The sequence below is a fragment of the Podarcis vaucheri genome (genome assembly GCF_965113315.1).
Source record: "Podarcis vaucheri genome assembly, chromosome: 7".
Lineage (NCBI taxonomy): Eukaryota > Metazoa > Chordata > Lepidosauria > Squamata > Lacertidae > Podarcis > Podarcis vaucheri.
In genome coordinates this window covers 34206231-34228506 of record NC_138765.1, presented here as the reverse complement: position 1 = coordinate 34228506, position 22276 = coordinate 34206231, and the positions used below count along the sequence as shown (strand labels likewise).

Here is a 22276-nt window from a genome sequence, read left to right as displayed (position 1 = left end):
ACGCTTCAGGTTACAGACTCTGCTAACCCAGAAATAGTACCTCGGGATAAGAACTTTGTTCAGGATGAGAACAGAAATCACGGGAGGCCCCATTAGATTAAGTGGTACCTCCGGTTAAGAACAGTTTCAGGTTAAGAACGGACCTCCAGAACGAATTAAGTTCTTAACCCAAGGTACCACTGTATTCTCTTCCCGCAATAACACCCTATCACCATATGTGGGCTTATCTTTAAAAAACATTCCCTGGAATGCTGGGGAGAGCTATGGCTAGAGTGGGAATGTTCATTCATTGGCTTTATGTACCAGCATTGCCTTTTTCTGGGGAGGGGGGGGTTGGGCTCCTGTTATTATTTCGAAGCTGCCTAAAGGAGTTGGCTGAGGGGAGATGGATGTGGTGGGATAGAAGGGATGGAAAAATGTAAACTGGGCGGATGATGATGATGTGGAGGGGAATCTGTTCTATGATGCCATGATCCTATGGGGTGGGGCCTAATCCAAGTCTTCCACCCCCTTGCTTGTAACTCTTAGCACGCTTATGTGATTCTGGGATCGCAGTGCAAACTCAGAACAGGATATTTGGATTATCCATTGGTAATACAGGCACCTTTGATTTCCAAGTGTAAGTTTCTAGTCCTTATGGCTGCAGACAAAAAGCTTGGAGGGGGTGAAATTGCAGTTGCCCAGGGCGTGAGAGGACTTCCAGTATGCAGTTCTGGAGTCTTAGTGCCTTGGATGCAATTTTTGACTCCCTACCATGGTGGCTGTTTGTAGTTCTTCCCTTCTCATGAACCCATCTCTAATTTCCATCTCTTAATTTTAGAGTCTGTACAGGTGACCATAACTCATAACCATTCTGGCTTCTGAGATGCACCAGGCCCCGCAGCCCACAGCAAGCAGTGTGGCATGTTTCTCCAGCAATCATATGGACTAGACACTTTATTTTAAAAGAAAACAAAACTTAACACTTTTGCATTGGCCTCTACATACTCTCAGTTTGTGTGCCAATTTTTCTAATAATGCAATACCCCACACCAGGCAGAGGCAAACTCGGCCCTCCAGATGTTTTGAGACTACAGTTCCCATCATCCCTGAACACTGGTCCTGTTAGCTAGGGATGATGGGAGTTGTAGTCCCCAAACATGGTACTGCTTCCGGGTTAGCAGAGTCTGTAACCTGAGGTGTTTGTAACCTGAGGTGTTTGTAACCTGAGGTACCACTGTATCTACTTCCCTCCATGTCTCTCCAGTGATAAGTTTATTTTCACTTGGTATGATTTTGTGACTTATTGTTAATATCCAGGAGCAGGTCTGGCCCCTACTGACAGCATTACAAATAATTGCTGTTTTTAAACCTTTCCTCCTGTTGATGTGTCTTTTTTATAGTGGACCCATGCCACTCTGTAATGGGTGAGACATATATTTTGTATTACTAAGAAAAAGAAAGAAAGGAAGGAAGGAAAGAAAAGAAAACCTGAAAACTTTTGTTTTATTTATAAGATTTATCCCCCACTTCACTTCAAATGCAAATCTCAGAGCAGGTTACAACAATATAAAATGCATTTTAAAAAAATGTTGTTTAAAATACAACTGCAAATTTAAAATTCAATTAAGGCAGGGGTCGGCAGCCTAAGGCCCATGGTCCACAAGTGGCCCATGAGGGTCATTTAACCGTCCCATGGACCCCCGTCACCCACTCGGTTGGCTAAACTGGCATGGAGCAGAGTGGGGACCGCCTTCTGTGACACTAGCCGGCTTTCCCATTGGCTGCAGGAAGCTTCTGCAGCCAATGGGAAGCTGCGCACACCTCCACCGCGCCAGAAGGAGCGCCGGAAATAGTGTTTGTGCATGCGTGCGTGTGCACTCTGGCCGACTGCGGCATCTGTGGGACCGTGAACCAGCCCAAGCCACAAAAACTTTGCTGACCCCTGAATTACGGCATACCAGCACATCCATCTGCATTATATTACATGTTCAGAAGGCCAGTTCAGAGTAAGTTTGCCAGGTCAGGAGCATCCCAGATTTAAGGCTCCAGATCTGAGACCTGGGGTCATCTCCAGTGACGTCATGGGACGGTGATGTCACAGGGGGCAGCCTCTAGTGATGCCATTGAGCCTGACAAATTAAGCCATAACCACAGTCTCTGAGAGCATGCCATTAAATTAAAAACTGAAAGTCTAACAAATGAGCAAATATATCACTGCTTAGTAATTAAGATAGAAACCTCAGACACCCTCCCTCTTGAGAGTCTGTGTAGTAATCTGCAGCTGGCTCCTGCCAGGCTGATGCTTGAAAGCTGCATACACAGTCTTCTTAATAAAAAGGTTTACTTCAAACTGCTCTCACCCACCTGGGGTGTCAAGCCTTCCACCTTCTACCTGGGTGTGCCCGGCAAAACAACCGTATTTCAAAGGCCTGCAGAAAGAGGACTGTCTTCAGCTGATGCCAGCCAAATTGATGGAAAGAGGATGTGCTGCAGCTGGGGGTGCCATTGTTGAGAAGGCTTTGTGGGGCGGTCACTGATCAGTTGATGCTGACATTGCTGAGAGTGCCATCCCTGCTGAATCTCAGAGCCCAGACAGGACAATATGAGGAGAGATGTTCTTTCAAGTAACCAGGTCCTAAGGCTGTTGGGTCTTTACACATCAAAACTAACACCTGGAATTGGTTCCAAGGAGGCAGCCTGTGCATATCTTTCAGGACCAGGGAGCAGATATGCTCATTATATCCCCCCAGAACTGCGTATTGGTGACTTTGCATTTCCAGTTGTTTTGACAGTAATCATTTGAAGAAATCAAGAGGAACATGCTATTAACCATTTCCCCCCTTTTTTCTCTAGGGCGATAAAGGCCCACCAGGAGCAGCAGGGAGCCCTGTGAGTATCTAAGCAAGCAATGTCAGCAGAGGTTACTTGGGCTTATAATTTGTTTATAGTGTGAACATTAGTATTAATAAAAAGCTGCAACCACTTTCAGGTTACATACAGTACCTGTCTCCCAGCTTTGAGTTGTCAGAATTAGGTCTAGAATGCAGAGCCCCAAATATGATGCTTATGAGAAGCTACTGCTGTGGGAGGCTTAAGACCTGTTTTGTAACTGTTGGAAAGCAAAGACGGCCTTCATTTTAATATGCAGTTTGTAAGTAGTATCAGACCTTATCACTGTAAAGCTGTGGTTGTGATCGTGTGGGAAATCAAATTACTTTGCACTAAAAAACAACAACCCAGCAATCTGCTCCAGGGGGTTGGGGGACCCTCCAGAGCACATCTGGGGGGCATGTGGAGAGGGAAGAGGGAGTTTCATTGTGCAAGTGGAACTGAGCTTGCAGTGTTGGACAGAGCCTTTGGGCCGGCCCTGCAAACATCACCCAGAGTGGCAGTGTTCAACTGTGATGCTTTCACTTTCTTTTCTCCCTAAGAACACTTTTGATTCCTCAAATGTTTCTGTGTGACAGGGCGCCAAGGGAGAACCCGGCCTTCCAGGTCCAGATGGCCCTCCGGGGAAACCTGGGATTGATGTGAGTACAAATGGTTGTCCTCCTTTGCTCACTCCAAATCCGGTGTGATTTGCATCCTTTGCTAGTACAGTCAAGCCTCGGTTGTAAACCGTTCCGGAAGCCCGGTTGGCTTCCGAAATGTTCTACAACCGAGATGTGGCTTCCGATTGGTTGCAGGAAGCTTCCTGCAACCAAGCAGAAGCTGCGTCGGATGTTCAGCTTCTGAAAAATGTTCGAAAACCAGAGCATTTACTTCCAGGTTTTCGCCGTTTGGGAGCTGAAACGTTCCAAAACGGAGGCGTTCAGGATCCGAGGTTTGACTATCCATTTTCAGCCTGCCCATGGTAGGGTTGCTATATTTAGAAATGTGAAAATCTGGACACAATCATTGTTGAACTTTTTTGGGCAAATTGTTGAGCTGCAGTTGCTTTGCACCACACTCGGGATACTTTAGCAACTCATGCTTTATATTTGTTTATTTCTCACCCCTACTTCCATTAGACATATTAAAACAGGGGAAATCTTCTGTATTTGTAAGACTCCTGGCCCCACTGCCTGAGCCTCATCCTGCCTACAGGAGGTTGAGCATTGCCTGCTCTGTTTGTTTACTTTGCAATCGCCTGCCCTGTGCTGATTTAAAAAGCAAAGAGGGCGTGTTGTTTTGGTTAAAGATATCCTAGAAAAACACTATTGTCCTCAGTTACATCTTGAGCTGTTGATAACATGTCAGTGGCTTCAGCAGCAGGTGAAATAGCAAACTGTGTGCTCTGCTTGGTGCCGTTGTGTTCCTGCATGTGCTGTTAAGAGGCAGATGCACTGTCAAGGAGATGCAGCCGCCTCCTGCTCAGAGATTGAACTGCTAGCAAGAGATGTGGGGGCTGAAGCCAGAAGGACTGCAACTTGTGCTATCTTTTTTTTTGGGGGGGGGGGTAAAAACGGCACCCCCACATCACTCCCAATCACTCCCAAAGCTAAACCTTTTTATTTATTCACAGCATTTTTTTTCTTTTTTTTAAGAAATAAGCTTTATTTTCAAAAGCTATAAACTATAAATACAGGTACAAAAGAAATAGATAGATAGATAGATAGATAGAGAGAGAGAGAGAGATAGATGAAATAAATGGGGAGAAAGTACAAGAGATGGAGAGAGAACACATATAAATAGAAGTACATAACATTTTTATAGTATTCCCAGAATCTGCATTTGTGGTTTAGCATTTTCCTGTATTTTGTGACACCAGTACATAATAAAGGGACTCCATCTCTTATCAAAATACAGTTGTGCCTTGGAATTCAAGCGGAATCCGTTCGACTTCCAAAACATTCGGAAACCAAAGCACGGCTTCTGATTGGCTGCAGGAAGCTCCTGCAGCCAATCGGAAGCCGCGGAAGCCCTGTTGGGCATTCAGCTTCCAAAAATAGTTTGCTCTGGGTTTCCTGCGTTCAGAAGCCAAAACATTCGAGAACTAATCTGTTCAAAAACCAAGGTACAACTGTAGTTATCTGTGTGCCCACCTTCTTATAATAGTCCTCAGCTTCAGTGTCTGAACAGACTCCCATGCTTTCAGAAATATGGCTGGCTGCTTCCACTTTGCCACACTTCTTGGAGTGCTGCTGCTTCATATTCTACTACTCTGAAACCCGTCCAGTAGGAAGTGCTGGGAATGGGCGCTTATGTGTGACCCTTCTTTCAAAAGTTCAAACCTAGTGTGTTGGATTGTCAGACTAGGACCTCGGAAACCAGGGTTCAAATTCCTACTGGGCCGTGAAGCTCACTGGGTGATTTTGGGCCATTAACCAACTTTCAGCTTAACCAACCTCACAGGAATGTTGTGAAGACAATATAGAGAAGGGGGAAACCATGTACACCACCGGGAAATCTATGGAGGGAAGCTTACATAAGGAATGTAATAATAAAAGCAAACACATAAAGAAATACAGTGGTACCTCGGGTTACATACACTTCAGGTTACATACGCTTCAGGTTACAGACTCCACTAACCTAGAAATATTACCTCAAGTTAAGAACTTTGTTTCAGGATGAGAAGAGAAATCGTGCAGTGGCGGCGCAGCAGCAGCAGCGGGAGGCCCCATTACCTAAAGTGGTGCTTCATGTTAAGAACAGTTTCAGGTTAAGAACAGACCTCCAGAACGAATTAAGTACTTAACCCGAGGTACCACTGTAAACAGCGGCGTAGCGTGAGTTCTCAGCACCCGGGGCAACGCAAGTAATTTGCGCCCCCTAACCCGGGGCAAGGCAAGTAATTTGCGCCCCCCCAACCCGCGAGTTGCCGCTGGCGCTGCCGCCCAAACGACGCCGCTTGCCCGGAGGAGGAGGGGGGGCAGAGAGGCGAGGAAAATGCAACTGCCCAGCAGCTGCAGCAGCAGCGGCGGAGGCGGGGCTGTGAAGAGGGGCTGCCTGGCGCGTCCTCCGCGGCGAGCGCTGAGAGCCGCTGCCTGCCGGGCGCCTTCAGCCCGGACGCGCGCACAGCTCGTTGGTTCCGCGAGACATGCGGCTCCGCTACAGCCTGCGCCCGAGGCTCTTCGGCGACTCCGGAGGCAGCGAGCGCGCCCCCCCAGATGTTGCGCCCGGTGCGGCCGGCACCCCTGGCACCCCCCACGCTACGCCACTGACTGTATGGTCACCTCATATATTTAAGGTAAGAATGGAAAGGACATAGCGGGTGGGGGAGGCATCTAGCCTGCCCCCCCCAAAAAAACCTGGCTGTTCCTGTGATCACTGGGATTAGTACCAGAAAGTAGGTAATTTAGGAATCTTGGTAAGAGAATGCACATTTGAGGTCTTTTTGTGAAATGCCGGTTTAGATGACTAGCTTATTCCTTGATTTAGCAGCGAAAGTTATACGCACATGCCTGCATTTCCACAAAAACTTTATTTTACACCTGCAGTTTCTATTTCTGGGTGCTCTGCAGCTGTGGCAAAGATTTTTGGTTTGAATTCACTATTTCACCCATTTCTTTTCCAGCCCTGGTGTTTTTACCTATTTTATTGCAGATGCCAGTTGATGTCCTGCAAGCTGATCCTGTAATTTTCTTTCCCTTTTTTTTACAGGGCCTAACGGGAGCAAAAGGGGAACCAGGACCTTTTGGGCGACCCGGCCCCAAAGTGAGTGACTGTTTTCTGTGTGGCTCGAGGAGATGGAGTGGTTCTTTTAAGACTGTGGCAGCTGTGCATTGCAGATGCTGTAGAGGGGGCCCGAAGTCCTCCAAATGAGGACCAACTGGGGGACAAAATGATTCAAAGTGGTTTGGGGTGCATGTATGCACTTTATACACCCCCCCAGCAACTGCAGCAGAGGGAAACGGGAGATGTAATTGGCCTGTGCAAGGTAACAGAGGCCTTAAGTGAATTCAGACAACAATACTGTCCAGGCTGCACCTGCAAACACAAGAGGTTCAATCTTATCTGGTAGGACTGGGTCCTTGGAGCTCATATCTCGATCTGCCCCATGAAGTAGATCTGCAGCTTAAGTCATATTCCACTTGTGTGGATCCTGCTACACCGAATATCTCTTCCCTCTTGCATTCACTCAGGGCCAGACTGGACTTCCAGGACCTCCAGGGCTTCCGGTAAGTGTTTATTCTTTATTGGCTGTATTTGTTAAGAAAGTATACCGCTATATGAACGCATCCAGTGTACACAATCGCGCCAGCGTGTTGGATTATAGTTGAGTGTGGTTAGAGTGGGCTTGCACACTCCCCTCCTCTCCTCTAGTGCTGCAGTAAGGAGGAGTTATATAGCATTCACTTTTAAACTAACCACAGTTGCTTGTTACCTTTGGACTGTGGTTTGTTGAAACAAGCCAAAATCAACCTGTCCTTTATGGTGCTGGCTTGATAACAATCCGTAGTTTAAACTAGGCAGAGACCCCCCCCCCCCAGGTTTAGACACAGAGTGGAGCTCTCATTAGTTTAAAAGTGGAAGCAAGTGCTTCTGATCTCTCTACAGCCATGGGAGGGAGCATATGAGCCTGGGACTTATCAAGGCTCATTCCTATAGCTCTAAGCTATAGTTTAGGGCAGGTGTAGCCAACATGGGCTACTTTAGGCCAATTACCATCTCTTAGCCTAACCTACCTTTCAGGGCTGTCATGAGGATAAAATGGGGAGTGGGGGGGGGAGCTATGTATGAAATCTTAAGCCCTGCAGAGGAGAGATAGCAGGCAAACATACTAATAACTAAGTCACTTATTTGTTAATGTCCCATTGATTTAAGTAGAGCTACTCTAAGCATGGATAACAGTTCAATCCAAATCATCCCTCTCTACCCATAAGTAGCGTGGACAGAAGGTGGTGGACGCTTTCACTGGAGGGTGTGTTTTGTCCTGTAAGATGTTTTAAGCCTCTGCATTGTGGTTTAGATGGATGTGAGTGATGCACGCTCAGTTGCTATATTAGATCTGTTTGTTGCTTTTTTGTTTGTAACGGTTTTTATTTGCCTAAATTGTCTGTCGCCCAAAAAGAACCCTGGTTATGGGGCAGGTGACTCAGAAATGCAGTTAATTAATATGACGCAACCAGATTGGGGAAAAGAGACAGCTGCTCTGCCGCTGGGAGATGCCTCAGCTGCAGCCTTCATGTTTTTCAGCTGGTTTCTTCAACGCAGCATGATTGTTTACTGTGGTTGTCTTCTCATTTCAGGGGCCTGGGCTGAAAGGATCTCCTGTAAGTGCTGTTCATGTGAGCTTGGGTTTGGCTGACGGGAGGCAGTGTGCTGGATTTGTGAGGGGTGCTTACAGGAGTGTGTGCTCATAGTCTTCTAACGTCATTTGTATGTCACAAAAATTGAACAATAAATTTGCAGGAATATCTGTGGTTCATTATTTGTGGTCAATGCCACATCTTCTCACTGCGAGAGGCCAAGTTACAGGGAACCAGGCAGAGGGCCTTCTCGGTAGTGGCGCCCACCCTGTGGAACGCCCTCCCATCAGATGTCAAAGCGATAAACAACTACCTGACATTCAGAAGACATCTGAAGGCAGCCCTGTTCAGGGAAGTTTTTAATATGTGACATTTTAGTGTATTTTTCATCTTTGTTGGAAGCCGCCCAGAGTGGCTGGGGAAACCCAGCCAGATGGGCGGGGTACAAATAATAAATTATTATTATTATTATTATTATTATTATTATTATTATTATTATCTTTACCTGCCCCATAACTGACATATATGATGACAGATGTGGGACAAGGGGGTGTGGATTGGGGGGAAATAGCCCCATGAGAGCCCTGCAGGCCTAATTTGGCCCATGAGGCAGGGGTTGCCCACTGCTTCTCTGCAGGCACCAGACGCTGACTGACAGCAAGGGGTGGGTGAGTGGGAATTTTGCTTAGTAGCAGAGCACCTGCTTTGTATGCAGAATGTCTGAAGTTCAGTTTCCGGCATTTTCAGTTAAAATAATCCTCTAGCAGGTGATGGGAAAATGACCCCTCCCTACCTGACCTGCTGCCAGAGTATTGGGCTAGAATCTAGATCGATCTGACTCAGCGTAAAATAAACCAGCCTTACCTGTTGATAACTATCCAGACTTTTGCTGGATTAAACAGATTTTTTTCCTTGCTTGGTCAGTGGCCAGAATTAGAAAATGCAAACCCAGAAGCGCCTCCAGATGAGCTCTCTCACCTGTTACATGTGCACATACTTGTGCTGTCATAGGGCACCTATGTTCACTAATGTGTCACCTAAGTGGGAGAATGAGGCGCTGCATTTTCTTTTTTTTTTTTTATAGAATTTTTATTGGTTTTACAAAATTTTTAAATAACAAACAAACACTTAAAAAGACAAACATACACGTATAGTTTCATAACATATTTTCATAAACCTCTTTTCTTGGACTTCCCCTTACCCCCCCTTTCTGCATCCCGATGTCCATAATTTTTAGCAACTCCCTATTGTTACTTCCAACCTCTGTCATCTTAGTCCTCTCTATATTCTGACCTTATATCACTGTATCCCTTTGTTTCTAAAAACCACAACACTTTAACATTCATTAAGTTTATAATAGTCCTTAAGATAACTTTTAAATTTTCTCCATTCTTCTTCCACCGTCTCCTTTCGTTGGTCACGGATTCTGCCTGTCATCTCAGCCAATGTCATATAGTCCATCACTTTCATCTGCCATTCTTCCAGAGTGGGTAGATCTTGTGTCTTCCAATATTTCGCGATGAGTATTCTTGCTGCTGTTGTAGCATACATAAAAAAAGTTCTATCCCTTTTTAACACCAGTTGGCCGACAATGCCCAAGAGAAAGGCCTCTGGCTTTTTAGGAAAAGTACATTTAAGTACCTTTTTCATTTCATTTTCAGCAGACATAGATGGAATCGTTTGCTGTTAGCCGGAGAGTGCCTGCTCATCTCTCCTTGCTTGTTAGCCTAGCAAACCCTTTGCCACCGCAGTCGTCTGACAGAGCCTGAACAGATGAACAAAGGGCTGTTCCCATCATATAACTAAAAAAGAGCATTTTCTTCCCTCTCTGTTTCTTTCTCTTAAGGGCTCTCCAGGCCAGGTTGGACTCCCTGGAGAAATTGGAGCTCTGGGACCCAAGGTAAGGGATCCAGCTGAGATGGGTGAATACGACTTGGGGTTTGTTGGCTTTCCTGGGCCTGCTCTGCAATAAGAGCCTGGCTATATGCTGCTGGAGACAGAAGTGCCTGGCGTGCTCTGGTCCATGGGATCACGAAGAGTCGGACACAATTCTATGATTCTATAGGAGTGCTCTGATGGTGTTTCCTGCTTGGCAGGGGGTTGGACTCGATGGCCCTTGTGGTCTCTTCCAACTCTATGATTCTATGATTCTACGACTAAACGACTAAACAACAACATATGTTGCTACAGTTGTCAGAAATAGATAAGCTTTACCTGTTGAAAATTAAGGTGTGCAGAGAAAACTGAAGGGGATTACAGGCAAGCACAGGGAAAGCTAAAGCCGGAGGGTCATATCTTAATAGTACCAGCACATTACTACTACTACTACTTAAGTTAAACATTAGTCATTTTCAAAACAAAAGTAACTCAAAGCGACTTACAACAATAAACAAACTCACACTAGCATAAATTAAAACAATGACAAATCTAAAACACGGTCCTGTTTTTTAAAGGCAGGATTAAAACATCCCACCCAGTCAAGGTGGTTACAGTTAATTAAGAGCCAAAGGCTTGGAGAAAAAGGAATGTTTTTGCCTGCCGTCTTAAGATATGTAATGATGGCCTCAGGGGAGGTTTCCTGGGGAGAGCATTTCACAATGGGGAGCCACTGCTGGAAAGGCCTGTTCTCGTGTTGCCTCTCTCCATATACCTGTTATTTACCTCAACTGCCTCACTCATCCTCATCTTCCCCATCCTAACTCTTAATGAAAATTTGCCCCTAAAGGAGGGAGAAGGTGACCCTGAGATGGAGAAAGGCATCTAGGGGCACAGTGATCGTCTCCAGCTTTCTCTGCTTTTCTCCTAATGAATTTTTAGAATTCTGAATAGTCAGAGCATAGATATTTTTCATGTATTGACTGTAGCACGTAGCCAGGCCTTAGACCAGGCTCCCTCAAACTCAGCCCTCCAGATGTTTTGAGCCTACAATTCCCATCATCCCTGACCACTGGTCCTGCTAGCTAGGGATCATGGGAGTTGTAGGCCAAAAAACATTTGGAGGGCTGAGTTTGAGGAAGCCTGCCTTAGACCCAATGTTCATTGGCATCCAGAGCTTCTGTGATTTATACTTGCGTATTCAAATGGATAGACCATGCTGCACAAACAGCTCAGGTGGGGGTGGGAATCAGCAAGGCTGCAATATGCAAATCTAAACATAAACAGGTGGGTGGGTCCTCCTGTAGCCGAAGGGCTCATGTGCTAAGGAGAGGGGAGAGGACAAAAGATCCAGAAGTAGAAAGAAATATGTCAGCATAAAATGAAAACAACTACATCTCTTCCCAATTGCTTCCATTCTCTCATCCTCTTCCCTATCACTAGGACTGTGTATGCTAAAATAATTGAACTTCTCTGCAAAATTCTGTATCAATATGTGCTGTAAGCTACAACTTGCATAAATTATGCAAAAGTATATTTGCATAAACTATGTGGCACATGTATTCTGCATGTTGTTGTTTTGTAGTATTCTGCAAAATGTATACTTTTTCTGTTAGGCATGAAGGCAGCAGGGGCGAGAAAAATGTTCCCTTCCACCTAATTCAGAAATCCCTTTCCGTTCAGACGCACTCCAAATGGGTTTCGCATGCACACTTTCCAATATGCCTTTGTAACCATAAGAAACTTACTTTTTAGAATGAAACATGTATTCAACTTCCCCATGATGTTTTGCTCTTCCTCTGTGCCACTCTGCAGAACTGCGGCATAAACACAACCTGGCCTAAGACCTTTCCTCCCTGTCCTTATCACTGTATGTTCATTCTCAAATTCCCCTTTTTTCTAAGTGGCCAAGCAGTCTTTCCATGGGAAAGAGCAACTGCTTTGCACTCATGAGGTCCCTGATTCAGTCCCTAGCGGCATCTCCAGCTAGAGCTGGGAAAGGCTGAGACTCTGGAGTGCTGCTTACTAGTCACTGTTGACAACAGTGAGCTAGATGGACCAGTGCCTGGCTTGCTATGAATGAGGCAGCTTCCTGTGTTCAAGCCAGGTTGTGTGTTCCCATCATCTGCTAAGCCATTATTCACCAAAGACAGTCTCTGTTCTTTTCCTTCCTCGGTTAACTCATCCTCTCAGCAACTCCTGTCACAGTCATTATCTTCAGCCTGATATTGATGCCCCCTTACCGGCAGTCATTGTACTCTTGCCTGCCCATCAGCACCTTTGGGTATTTGGACCTTCATGTCTTCTACTGGTGGCTGTCAGTGACTCATGTTAAAAAACAACATTTAGTAACTTCCCTGCGTAGGGACTGTGACAGTATTAATGGGGAACATTCTGGATTGTTTTTTCACATGTTAGGCTGCTAGTCTCTTGACTTTCATGTCTCTTTTTCAGGGGGTACGTGGACCAGAAGGGCCACAAGGGCCTCCAGGGCCTCCTGGGAAACCTGTAAGTTTTATTGCTACTACTTGGGGTAATTTCCATAGAATTGGAGGGGGAAACACTTACAAGGTTGGACGCAGCCCTGGCTGACAGCTAGAGACTACAATGCCCATGATGCCATGCAAGTGTGATACTTTATTAAAAAAAAATATGAGTAACTACTGTGGGTAGCACCTTTTTCTATGCAAGTTGACCATGCACATTTATTTTTTGATCTGTTCCAAGCTGTGACCTCTATTGTTTGAATCTTAAATCCACACTGTGAGCCAGTGTGGTGTAGTGGTTCAGAGCAGTAGACTCGTAATCTGGTGAACTGGGTTCGATTCCCTGCTCCTCCACATGCAGCTGCTGGGTGACCTTGGGCTAGTCACACTTCTCTGAAGTCTCTCAGCCTCACTCGTCTCACAGAGTGTTTGTTGTGGGGGAGGAAGGGAAAGGAGATTGTTAGCCGCTTTGAGACTCCTTAGGGTAGTGATAAAGCAGGATATCAAATCCAAACTCCTCCTCCTCCTCCTCCTCCTCTTCTTCTTCTTTTCTTCTGGTTAAAAATGAGAGGGGACAGTCCTCCTCTCCCTTTCTCAGGCTGATGCACATACTGCCTTTTTGGATACTTGATTGTTTTTATTTTCTTCTACAGGGCCCTGTTGGGCGCATCCAAGGAGTTGAAGGCAGTGCAGATTTCTTGGTAAGGAGGGTTGCATTTACATGCCATGTTCCATTAAAAAAAAAAAAGAAAGCCACCCATCTTGTACACAACGCTTGAAAAGTAGAAGGCAAAAGTAGGAAGTGCATTTGGGATTTTGGCTTGGATTCCTTTGTTGGCACAGATTCATTAGATGTTTTCAGAGCTTGGCCATTCCTTTAAGGGTGGCAGTGTGCACAGCCATAACTAGTCAGAATCCATGATGTTTGGTATGCATGGTGCATGGCACACTGAATGCAGATGCATGTTAACGACATAAGGGCCCTGCACTCTAAAGGCACTCTAAAGGATCTAGCGCCTGCATCTTGTTTCCAACAGTGGCTGCCAGACACATACTTCTGGAAAGATTATAAGCAGGGTATGGTACTCATATCATACAGAAACTTCATGTAGCTATCATGTCTGCTCATAGGCCTATACACCATGAATTTGTGCTTTCTGCTTTTTCAGCCCAGTGTCCATCACCATAAAGCAAGGGTGGCTAACCTGTGGCTCTCCAGCTGTTCTTGTTGGACTCCAGTTTCTGTCTTCTCCAGCCAGTCTGGCCAGTGGGCACAGATGCTGGGAGTTGTAGTCCATCAACATCTGGAGAACCACAGCTTCTCCATCCTTGCTTATGGGTTTTCAGAGCAGAGGGAAGGGAACTTCTTTCTCACCCGCATTGCCTCTCTGCAAAAGTAAATATTCACACAGTGCATAGTTAAACTAAGAGGGTTGCTTCCACAAGTTGTACAGTATATTGATGGCCACCAACTTTAGAAGAAGACTAGACAAATGCAGGAGGATAGTGTACTAACTATGATGGCTATGTTCTACGCCCACCGTCAGAGGCAGTAATACCTGTTAATACCCATTACTGGGAATTGCAAGTGGGCAGAGTGATGCTGTGCTCAGATCCTGCATCTGGTTCGTCACTGTGAAAACAGGAGGATTCCTCATCAACTCTCTTTGCTTGTCCTGATATTTTCCTCCTCCTTGCCCCTCACAAAAAATAAGGCCATGTATAAACCTATTAGTTTATCACTGTAAGGTTCCTGGAGGAGGATACTACCTGGAGATCTTGTGAAAGACCAGGTAATGTGGGCTTTAGGAGGACTAGCTTGTGTTTATCCCTAGCTGCTAAATTCCTTCTCAGTTGAGACAGACCTCTAATCTCCTCTTCCCTCCCTTTTCTCCACACACAGTGTCCAACCAACTGCCCAGCTGGACCCAAAGGCCCTCAGGGATTACAGGGCTTGAAGGTAAAGCATTACATGTTGTTTTGGGGTTGATAGTGGTTATGGTAGAGAGCCAGTGTGGTGTAGTGGTTAAGAGCGGTAGTCTCGTAATCTGGGGAACTGGGTTTGCGTTGCTACTCCTCCACATGCAGCTGCTAAGTGACCTTGGGCTAGTCACACTTCTCTGAAGTCTCTCAGCCCCACACACCTCACAGAGTGTTTGTTGTGGGGGAGGAAGGGAAAAGAGAATGTTAGCTGCTTTGAGACTCCTTAAAGGGGAGTGATAAAGCGGGATATCAAATCCAAACTCTTCTTCCTCTTCTTCTTATGGTAACCTCAAGGAGTTGGGGCATCTTGGACAGCTGCTCTTAGATAGCTAATCAATCCACATACCCTTGAATGCTGAGGTGAATGAACCTGAATTAGCTATCACTTTCTACTGTCATTGTCACTAACAGAAATGCCAAAATCCTGGCAATATGTTTGACACCAGCTTGGCAGCAGGAGTTGCCAGAAGGAGGTGTACAAGATGCCATCCAAATATCTTAGGGACTCCACTCCGAATTTGTGTAGGAGGTTTGGGATCAGAGTTTTCCTTCCCAGGTAGACAAGCCCTATCTGCCCCTCACTTCGCTCTACAGCATGTGCAGAAATTGCCTTGTTGACCATTGAACCCACTATTGGTCTTGAAGCCATTTCCCAGGGTGTGGCCACTGTCGCATGCTGAAAGCTTCTAGGAGCCACAAAAGAGAGCTGAGTGCAGGGTAGGGACCAAAAGGGGACAAAATACCCCAGAAGGAGCACATCATATCCCCCACCAGAGGTACTAACCCTCCTCTAACACTTCATACAACCCAAGGCCTGAAGTGAGGAAGAGAAAACCTCTCTGTTTCTTCTCACATTATACTGTTCCTGTTCCATTTCCTCTGTAAAGTGTTAGCAGGATTTTTTTCCCTCTTTGGACTCCATCTGTGTTATTTAAGTTACATTGCTTTGCAGAGGGTTGGATTGGGATGTGGGATACACCAGTTCAAATCCCTGCTCAGTCACATACGGTTCACTGAAGCCAGCAAGCTGCTGTTTCTCAGGAGAATCTGCTACACAGGGTTGTTGAGAGGCAACAATAACTCTTGAGGAAGGGTGGGTTACAAAACTTGTATTAATGAAAACAGCAAAGAGTGTTGTAGGACCTCAAAATAGAGCAGAATTATGGTGGCAGAATTATAAGCTTTTGTGGAACTAGAGTATAATCATCAAATGTTTCTGTTGGAGTAGATTCTGCGCCATGAAAGCATTTTGCCATAACAAATTGGTCAGATTTTAAGGTATTAGAAAACGGTTGCTTCTTCAAGAGACTAACATACAGTAGCTACCTCCCTGCTCAAACCTTATTAAATAATACAGCCTTCACCAACCTGTTGCCCTTCAGATGTGGGTGGACTACAACTCCCATCAGTCTCTGCCAGCATGCCCAGTCATCAGACTGGATGGCACCAGGGTGGCAAAGGCTGAGATAATAGGCAAATGAGCACTGTTTGCCCATTCTCTCTCTCAAATGGTGAGCTAGGCCCACACAGAAATGGCAGTACTCCATTCTTTTTCTATGGAGCACCTGTCCATTGTGGTTGCTAAGCAACATGATGGATATGGTCCTCTAGAGGTGGCTGCTAGGCACTGCTGTAGCTGTGATGCTGTAATTTATCTTCTCATGCAGGGATAGGGAACCTGTTGCCCTCCAGATGCTGTTGGTCTTCAGTTTCCATCAGCCCAAACCAGCATGGCTAGTGGTCAAGGATGATGGGAACTGGAGTCCAACACTAAATAGAGGGCCAAGATTCCCCTAGAGTGGCATCTGCTATACCTTTTTCTGCTCTGTGAGTCTGTTGCTTCTTTAAATAAAACAATCCTGGTATGTCATTGCTTTATCTGAGACCCATCTTTTTGAAATTTCAAAACAATTTTTCTAGCCATTGTAGCTGGTCTTTCTTTCTTTCTTTCTTTCTTTCTTTCTTTCTTTCTTTCTTTCTGTCCTTGTGAGAGTTGAGTTGTGAAAATGTTTGGGATATGCTTGGACTTCTTATTGGTATGCCTGAGAACTCTCTCTCTCTCTCTCTCTCTCTCTCTCTCTCTCTCTCTCTCTCGTCTCTGTCTGTGCGCGTGTGTGCATTCGTGTGGTCAAACCCCATGTAACAACCACTAGCAAATCGCATCGTAATTGGTTGGAGAGGTGGCATGCTGTTTGATTATAGAGTAGGAAACTATTCATTCTACGTGAGACTCAGGCAGCCTTTAAAATGTTGGCTCTCTTTCTCTATAGGGACACAAAGGCCGTCCTGGTGCTCTGGGAGAGCCTGGCAGACAGGGCAGACCAGTGAGTACATACTTGGTCTATCTCTTCACAGTACCTGTAGTTGATTTTAAGAAGAAAGGTGCAGCCTGGGCAACTGAAGTGCTTTTCACACAGTACACAACAGCAAACCCAGCCTGGCAACTGGAATTACATTCAGCTGGAACCTCTATCTAATCTGGGCTCCCCGTGAAGTTTATGTGTACGTTTGCAAAATTAAGGCTGTTCCCATCTACTCCATTTCCCCCCCATGTGTAGATCCTTTAAACATAAAGAAACACCACATCATGTGTGAACCAGCCCTGGGTTCTGAGATCTTCATATTTAGAGTGTTGTTGGCATGGTCTTAGGGATGTTCCAGGCGACCTTTTTATTGAACATCCACCCTGATTTGTTTTCGCAAAGTGTGTGTGGAAGTTATACTACATTGTGTCAAGTGATGGTTATCCCCCCATTTGATTTCCTGTCACTTTCCTTACTGCGAAAAGGCTAGGTGGTTTGTTTTTTTATGGAAGCACATGAACACCAAACCTGCTTCCTTTATTATTTTAAAATTTTATAAGGTTGAATCCCACCTGCAAAATAGCAACAGGATTGCCATATTTTGAAGAGCAAAAAAGAAGACACATTTACCGACTTCTATTTTTACCTCTGAATCGCTATGATGACTCTACCCATGGAAAAGAGGATGTGTCCTGGAAAAAGAGGACACATGGCAACCCAACGGAAACAGTTTCAGTGTTAGGTGTTGGAAAAGAGAGAAGCAGATAAAAAGAAGTTGTGGGATGAAGATTTTTTTTTAAGGCAGAAAGAAGCAAGGAAAGACATGAAAATAGCATGACAATACCAAGGGCAAGGAGAAAGACAGACTTGTGTAGGATGATGAGGGAAGACCTAATACAGCTCTTGACAGCATAGAATTGAATGTAGATTTCCTAAATTCCTTTCCATTCTACCATAGAATCAAACTTACAGCTTAAAGTCCACATTTCAAAGCTGGATTTTGCATTTTTGTTTCACTTGTAGCTCTGATATCTTCCTGTTATTTATTTATTTTCATTTCCTCAGGGTCCGAAGGGTGATGTGGGCCTCTCTGGAGAACAAGGCATTCCTGGCCCTCCCGTAACGTATTTATTTATTTCTGTTTCTTAATGTTCTTGTTTTTGTCTTAGACCCGTGGGGACATAATTTATATGTTGTATTTTGTCTTTCCACCAGGTCAGTGTAATTATATTTAACTGTATTAATATGGACACTTTTTTCTAGAAATACGGATTTCTTCTTTCCCCCCCTGCATGTTCGGTTGTGCAAATAAGTCCACGAAAGGGTTTACTAATGTATCTGTTAACATACAACCTCACCTGGTCACCTAGAGAGATGTTCATTCCTTACCACAGGGGACCAGATATGCTATTGTTTATACCCCTGTATTAGATAATATTGAGACTTCCATACAGTTTATGAGGTTAATTAATATAACCTTCATTTTTACTTAGTATTAGGTTAATGGTTTCTGTTTTTAGTTTTTCTACTTGCTAATTGCCAAAGGGGGGGAAATGGCTGGAGAAAAATATGCTTATGATGTAGTCGCTTCAGTCTAGGCATATTGGGGGGCCGGTGAGGTGAGCGAGTGGGGAACTAAATAAGGCTTTGTTGTTGTTTTTTTAAACATCATATTATACACATAGCACTGTTTTATTTATTACCCACCTGTGGTGTGAGTCCATTCGACTCAATAAAATTTACTTCTGAATAGATATGTACAGGCTTGAGCTGTAAACTGTATATAATGCTTTTCGTGTTTGGAATGCAGTCTGCAATCCCCTGCTGCTTTCACTGCTTGCTTCTGGAAGAGCCTTTGCAGGGCACTTCCAGATGACCTGTTTATTGAGCATTCATCCTGATTTGTTTGTAGCGAGGTTACCAGATTTTTTTCAATGAATCCGGGGAAACTTTTCAACTTCAATGGATTTTGTATGGGGACTGATGTGTAAATCCGGGGACTGTCCCTGGAAAACAGGGGCATCTGATAACCTTAGGTTAGAGTACCTGCATCAAAGCAGGTTCTTTCTCCCATTCTGGTTCATTTCCCTATCACTTTTCTAATCTCAGAAAGTCCAGTCTTTTGGGGAAACACCTTTGTTGCGCAAGGTCTCTCAAAATCACCTACAATTGACAACTTGTAACAGATTTAATTCCACCCTGAAATAGTGACAGTCTGGGAAGGACCATAATTCTTAACAGTCAGAGCCTGATTACTTACCAGTGATCACTTTTTGACATGTGGGCTGTATCATATAGGCAGACTCTAGAGTTCAAAGGCAAAGTGGGAGGAGGGTCAATTTGGGACTGTATTCTTGGCCAATCCATCTTAGTTTATCGCATTACCATTGAGGCATTCTGCTCTCAGGGTCTACAAAGAGCTCGCTTTCCCACCGAATTCATTAGTTCAAAGCTCTTCTGCTTTGGTGATAAGAAGGAATTAACAGGACGGAATTCTTTGTTGAAGCTGGGTGGAAAGTTTGTCTTTGCTTGAGTAAATGTTATGGTCCTTTCACTTAATGTAATCATTAAACTAATGTCTCGACTCCTTTATGGGGTTGTGGGCAGGAAATATCAGCATTAGGTGATAATCAGTGAATCAGACAGAAAAGGTGGCGAGGAAACTGGTGATTAATCTTTACGGATAATGACTTCCCACGCTTCATCCATGGATGGATATTTTTCAAGATGACAGATGGGGTGGGGGTTTGAACAGCTTTAGCTGCGAGAGGAGACCTCACCCAGAAGTAAGGTAATTAACCCAGGCTTGGTTTCCTTTTCTTTCCAGGGCCCACAAGGTCTCAGAGGATATCCTGGAATGGCAGGCCCCAAAGGAGAGATTGTAGGTACACCAGGCAGAAGGGAAATGGTGAATGAGCTGATGATGTCACAACTCAGCAGGACACCATTTAGGGGGTTTACCTTTGTCATCGGAGCACAAAGAGTTTGCTATGAATCTTAATGTCTGCTTCTTTTCACTCTGTGTTTGCATAGGGCCCTCAAGGTTATAAAGGCATGATTGGAACCATTGGCGCTGCAGGGCCACCGGTAACTCATTTATTCTTCATTTTTTGGTTTGTTTTTCTGGTTAACCCTATACATTCACTATGGTCCCATTTTGAGCCCTTTGACCCATGGCGTGTGGTGAAATTTTTCATAGGGGAACAGTTAGGGCCAGAGGCTCCATCTTGCGAGGGTGATTAGCAGGGGAGGGGGATGTCCTGACATCGCAGGTGTGAGCGTTGTGCCTCCCTCCTTAAGCCAGGCAGAAGCTTCAAAGGCTTTGGGAAGGAAGCACCAGGCCTCTGACAGGATGTTGGAGCCTTGTTGCTCCCTTCCCAAAGCCAGATGGGCTTTGGGAAGGTGGAGGAAGGGCTCTTGGATCCTGTTGGAGCATCAAGCCTCCCTCCTTTAGCTGGGCAGAAGCGTCCCAGACTTTGGGAAGGAGGCGCCAAGCTTTAATACTCTAATTTAGGGGGCTAGCCTAGTTCCCCATGTCCACTGACTGCACGCTACTGCCTTTGACATCATGGATGGAAACTGGATTGTGGGTGCGGAAGTCTCTTCTTTGGTTTCTGCTAGAGGAGTTTTCTTAGAGGATAATCTGAGCAGATGTCCCAGGAGCTGGACATCAAAGGACATCAGTTCCCTGACACCACACAACTTCTCCTGGGCCACAGGGCTTGGCTGTTTACCCATGTTCCACTCTGCACCGCATGCTAAAAGGAACTCGTAGGAGTTACCAGCCCTGAAAGAAGCATTCATAAAAGATGCTAGAAACAACATTTTTGCCCTGCTCTCTTTTGAACTAGCGAACATGGTTAATACAGCATGTAATGCAGCCATTTCTTAAACTCAAATAGTGGCTCCCTCAAGGGTTTCAATAAATCACTGCATTTATGGTGTACATTTCAAATTTTCAAAGTGTGTGCTGTACATGAGTTCAGCTAACCTTCTGCTTCACATTCAGAGGCGGAGCTAGCTGCTCTGGCCGGAACGGTGCACATGCTGTGCACCTGGGGGCGCGGCTATCGCCCCAGGGCGAGCTTCCCAGGGTTACGGGGGGGCAATGTCACCCCCCCCCCAGGGATGACACCCGGGGCGGGCTGCACCCACCACACCACCTTCCTCCACCAGTGTTCACATTTTGTGTTTGGTCTGTTGTTAACCAGTTAAACTTTTTTCTAGGGGGTATCCTATGTTAAGTCTTTTTCAGAGTCTTGTAACCTCACAAAGATGGTCAAATGGGGCTAATTCTACCATTTCCTGTTGCTGTCTTTTGGGTGATTTAACAGTTGCTGGTTTTTGTGTGTGCACTTTTATTGGATATATATTTAATTGCTTTGTGTTACACACACATAGATATGTGCCACTTGGATTGCTTTGACAGAAAAATGAGGAAGAAATAATGAACTGTACAGCCTGATGTTGGTTATTTTGTGTTATTTGCATATCTTAGATGTGGGGGAAGAAGTATTGGGCCTTAAAATGACAGTGGCTTGCCTAAGTATGGTTGTGATTAACAGTTTTTTGTTTGTTTGTTTTAAACCAGAACTTCTTGGTTTGGAGCTCTCACACTTACTGCACAGACTCGTTACCAGTGGGGCTTACTCTCAATTTAGCGAGCATAGGGATTACGGGATTAGCCACTCCCCCACTCTCAAAAGATGCAAGTTGTCTATCCATAATCACCTGGAATCAGAAGCTCTTCCCAGCTCTCTGGCTCTCCATAAACAAATTGAATCAGGCTTCAAGGACTTTAGAAGGATCCATGTTGGAGTCCATGTTCTCTGAAAAGGATTATTAGAGTGCTTCCAGATAGTTGGGCATGGGGGATCAGTGCAGTGTCACCAAAGTTCATTGGCATTAAAAAGGTCAGCCCATATCCCTGCTCCTCTTTATTATTTTTTTTAAAAAACCTAAAAACCTCTGTTGCCACTGACTGCTTTGTGATATCTCAGTAAACTGCCTGCAGTATTAATGCCCAGTGGCGTAGCGTGGGGGGTGCAGGGGGGCCCGGCCGCACCGGGCGCAACATCTGGGGGTTAGGGTTAGGGGGCGCAAATCCACGGGTTAGGGGGCGCAAATTACTTGCCTTGCCCCAGGTGCTGACAATCCACGCTACGCCACTGTTAATGCCACATGTTAACTTTAGGAAGGCTTGAAAATGTTCACTTTCTTTTTCATTTTCTATTTTAACCATACAAATATTTGTTGTAGGGTGAAGAAGGACCTAGGGGGCCGCCAGGACAGGCTGGCGAGAAGGGAGACCTTGTGAGTAAAACATTTCACTGCAGCATTCAGTTGAATCATCAGGAGATAAGCAGTTTCATGATAAGGGTGCTCCTTTGACCTTTTTTTGATTTCTTGATAAATCCACACCACCCTATCCCAGGGGCTCAAGAGCATGTGACAACTCCCACTTCATTAATTTATC

The 22276-nt window shown here is 45.1% G+C and overlaps 1 protein-coding gene across 1 annotated transcript in view; it reads left to right on the top strand.

Annotated features, from left to right (window-relative positions):
- Positions 1-22276, top strand: part of COL9A2 (collagen type IX alpha 2 chain) — a 55025-nt gene that overhangs the window by 3972 nt on the left and 28777 nt on the right. Inside the window, exons 3-16 of the mRNA XM_082233213.1 lie at positions 2836-2871; positions 3450-3512; positions 6565-6618; positions 7047-7082; positions 8154-8177; positions 10000-10053; positions 12483-12536; positions 13168-13215; positions 14418-14474; positions 16768-16821; positions 17866-17919; positions 19628-19681; positions 19834-19887; positions 22060-22113. Coding sequence (XP_082089339.1) covers positions 2836-2871; positions 3450-3512; positions 6565-6618; positions 7047-7082; positions 8154-8177; positions 10000-10053; positions 12483-12536; positions 13168-13215; positions 14418-14474; positions 16768-16821; positions 17866-17919; positions 19628-19681; positions 19834-19887; positions 22060-22113 — 696 coding nt within the window. The remainder of the gene's footprint in view (positions 1-2835; positions 2872-3449; positions 3513-6564; positions 6619-7046; positions 7083-8153; positions 8178-9999; positions 10054-12482; positions 12537-13167; positions 13216-14417; positions 14475-16767; positions 16822-17865; positions 17920-19627; positions 19682-19833; positions 19888-22059; positions 22114-22276) is intronic.